General features: G+C 42.8%; 1 protein-coding gene across 1 annotated transcript; it reads right to left on the bottom strand.

The window, feature by feature from the left end:
- Positions 1-360: 360 nt before the first annotated feature.
- On the bottom strand, positions 361-1166 carry LOC126668372 (uncharacterized). Its single transcript, XM_050361578.1, has 3 exons — positions 908-1166; positions 799-861; positions 361-725 (listed from the first exon to the last, which is right to left on the bottom strand). The coding sequence occupies exons 1-3, from the start codon at positions 1164-1166 to the stop codon at positions 361-363; spliced, it is 687 nt and encodes a 228-aa protein (XP_050217535.1).
- Positions 1167-1775: the final 609 nt, after the last annotated feature.

Genomic DNA, 1775 nt, shown 5'->3' with positions numbered 1-1775 from the left:
CCTCTTTAAGTCCATGGCTCGATTGAGCCCTCTATTACAAGGATAGAGCTCGATCGAGCCCCAATCTTCATGAACTTTTAGGAAAAATTTGTTAAGGGTTCGATCCAGCCCTTCACTTAAACTGAAGGGCTCCATCGAGCCCTTAGGAAAATTTTAACTGAAAGTTCTTTTCTCTGGACCAAAACCAAACACACCCGACATTAACTTGACACAAAAACATATAAACAAACACACAAAAATATCAACGTTAACTAACTAAAAATAAAAAATAAAAAAGCAAAAGTTAGAAGTCGAAACTCCCGGGAATGCCTCCCGAGTGTGCTTGTTTAAGGTCGAAAGCTCGACCATCAACCGGTAGACTCAAGTAGGAGTGGTGAAAGAGATTTCATCCTCCACCATGTTAGTCAAGGGCCCTATGTAAAGCTTGCATCGATGCCCATTGACCTTGAAAACTTTGCCTTTCAAATTCTCCAATTCTACCGCACTGTGACTTGCCCTATTCCGGATTTTGAATGTGCCACTCCACCGAAACTTAAACTTGCCCGGAAACAACTTCAACCGTGAGTTGTAAAGAAACACAAATAAGCTGACTTCTAGGACCTTGGGCTTAATATGGGCATCATGCCACTTCTTCATCTTTTCCTTGCAGTGTTTGGCATTCTCGTATGCATTGAACCGGATCTCATCCAATTCATTGAGTTGAAGAAGCCGTTTTTCACCCGCCGCTATGAAATCTTAGTTGACCTTCTTGATGGCCCAATAAGCTTTGTGTTCTAGTTGTATCGGAAGGTGACATACCTTCCCATAAACAATCAGGAAAGGAGACATGCCAATGGGAGTCTTGTAGGCCGTTAATAAGCCCTCAATGCGTCATTCAACTTCAAAGACCAATCTTTATGAATCCCACTCATCATCTTTTCCAAAATCCTCTTCAATTTCTGATTTGACACTTCCACTTGCCCACTAGTTTGGGGATGGTACGGGGTTGTAACTCGATGGTACACATTGTACTTCTTCATTAGAGTCTCGAATTGTTGATTGCAAAAATGAGAACCCCCGTCACTAATAATGATCAGTGGAGTACTAAATTGGTTCACTAGCCGCTTGAGAAACCTCAATACCACCTTAGCGTCATTGGTGGGTAAAGCCTCCGCTTCTACCCACATAGAAATATAATCTACACAAACAAAAATTTATTCATTCCCATAGGACATCGGCAATGATCCCATAAAATCAATGCCCCAAACATCAAATATCTCAATATCTTGAATTGAAGCAAAGGCATTTCGTCTCACTTCGACATATCACTGACCCTTTGGCGCCGGAAATAATAGTCCACAAAATCCTTGGTATCCCTAAACACTGTCGGCCAAAAGAACCCACTCTCAAGAACTCTAAGCGGCGGTCCTTGTCGCTCCTTAGTGCCCGACATAAGCCGACTCATGGCACCCGCTCAAAATTGGCATAATTTCTTGAATAGCCACGCATCTCCGCAACATTCCGTCTCCGTAAATCTTGAACAAATAAGGTTCATCCAAAAAAAATTTCACATCGGAGAGGAATTTTTTCTTTTTATGGCATGACAACTCTGGCGGCATCTCATTGGAGGAGAGGTAGTTGGCAATGTCGGCATACCACGGTGTCTCCACCTCACTAATCATCATGAGCATCTCATCCGGAAACCACTCATTAATCTTAAACCCCACCGTTATAGGTTCCGTATTCTCAAATCTCGACAAGTGGTCCGCCACCACATTCTCCGTGCCCTTCTTGTC

Source organism: Mercurialis annua, linkage group LG2 (assembly GCF_937616625.2).
Source record: "Mercurialis annua linkage group LG2, ddMerAnnu1.2, whole genome shotgun sequence".
NCBI classification, from domain to species: Eukaryota; Viridiplantae; Streptophyta; class Magnoliopsida; order Malpighiales; family Euphorbiaceae; genus Mercurialis; species Mercurialis annua.
This window is presented reverse-complemented; position numbering and strand designations above follow the sequence as displayed.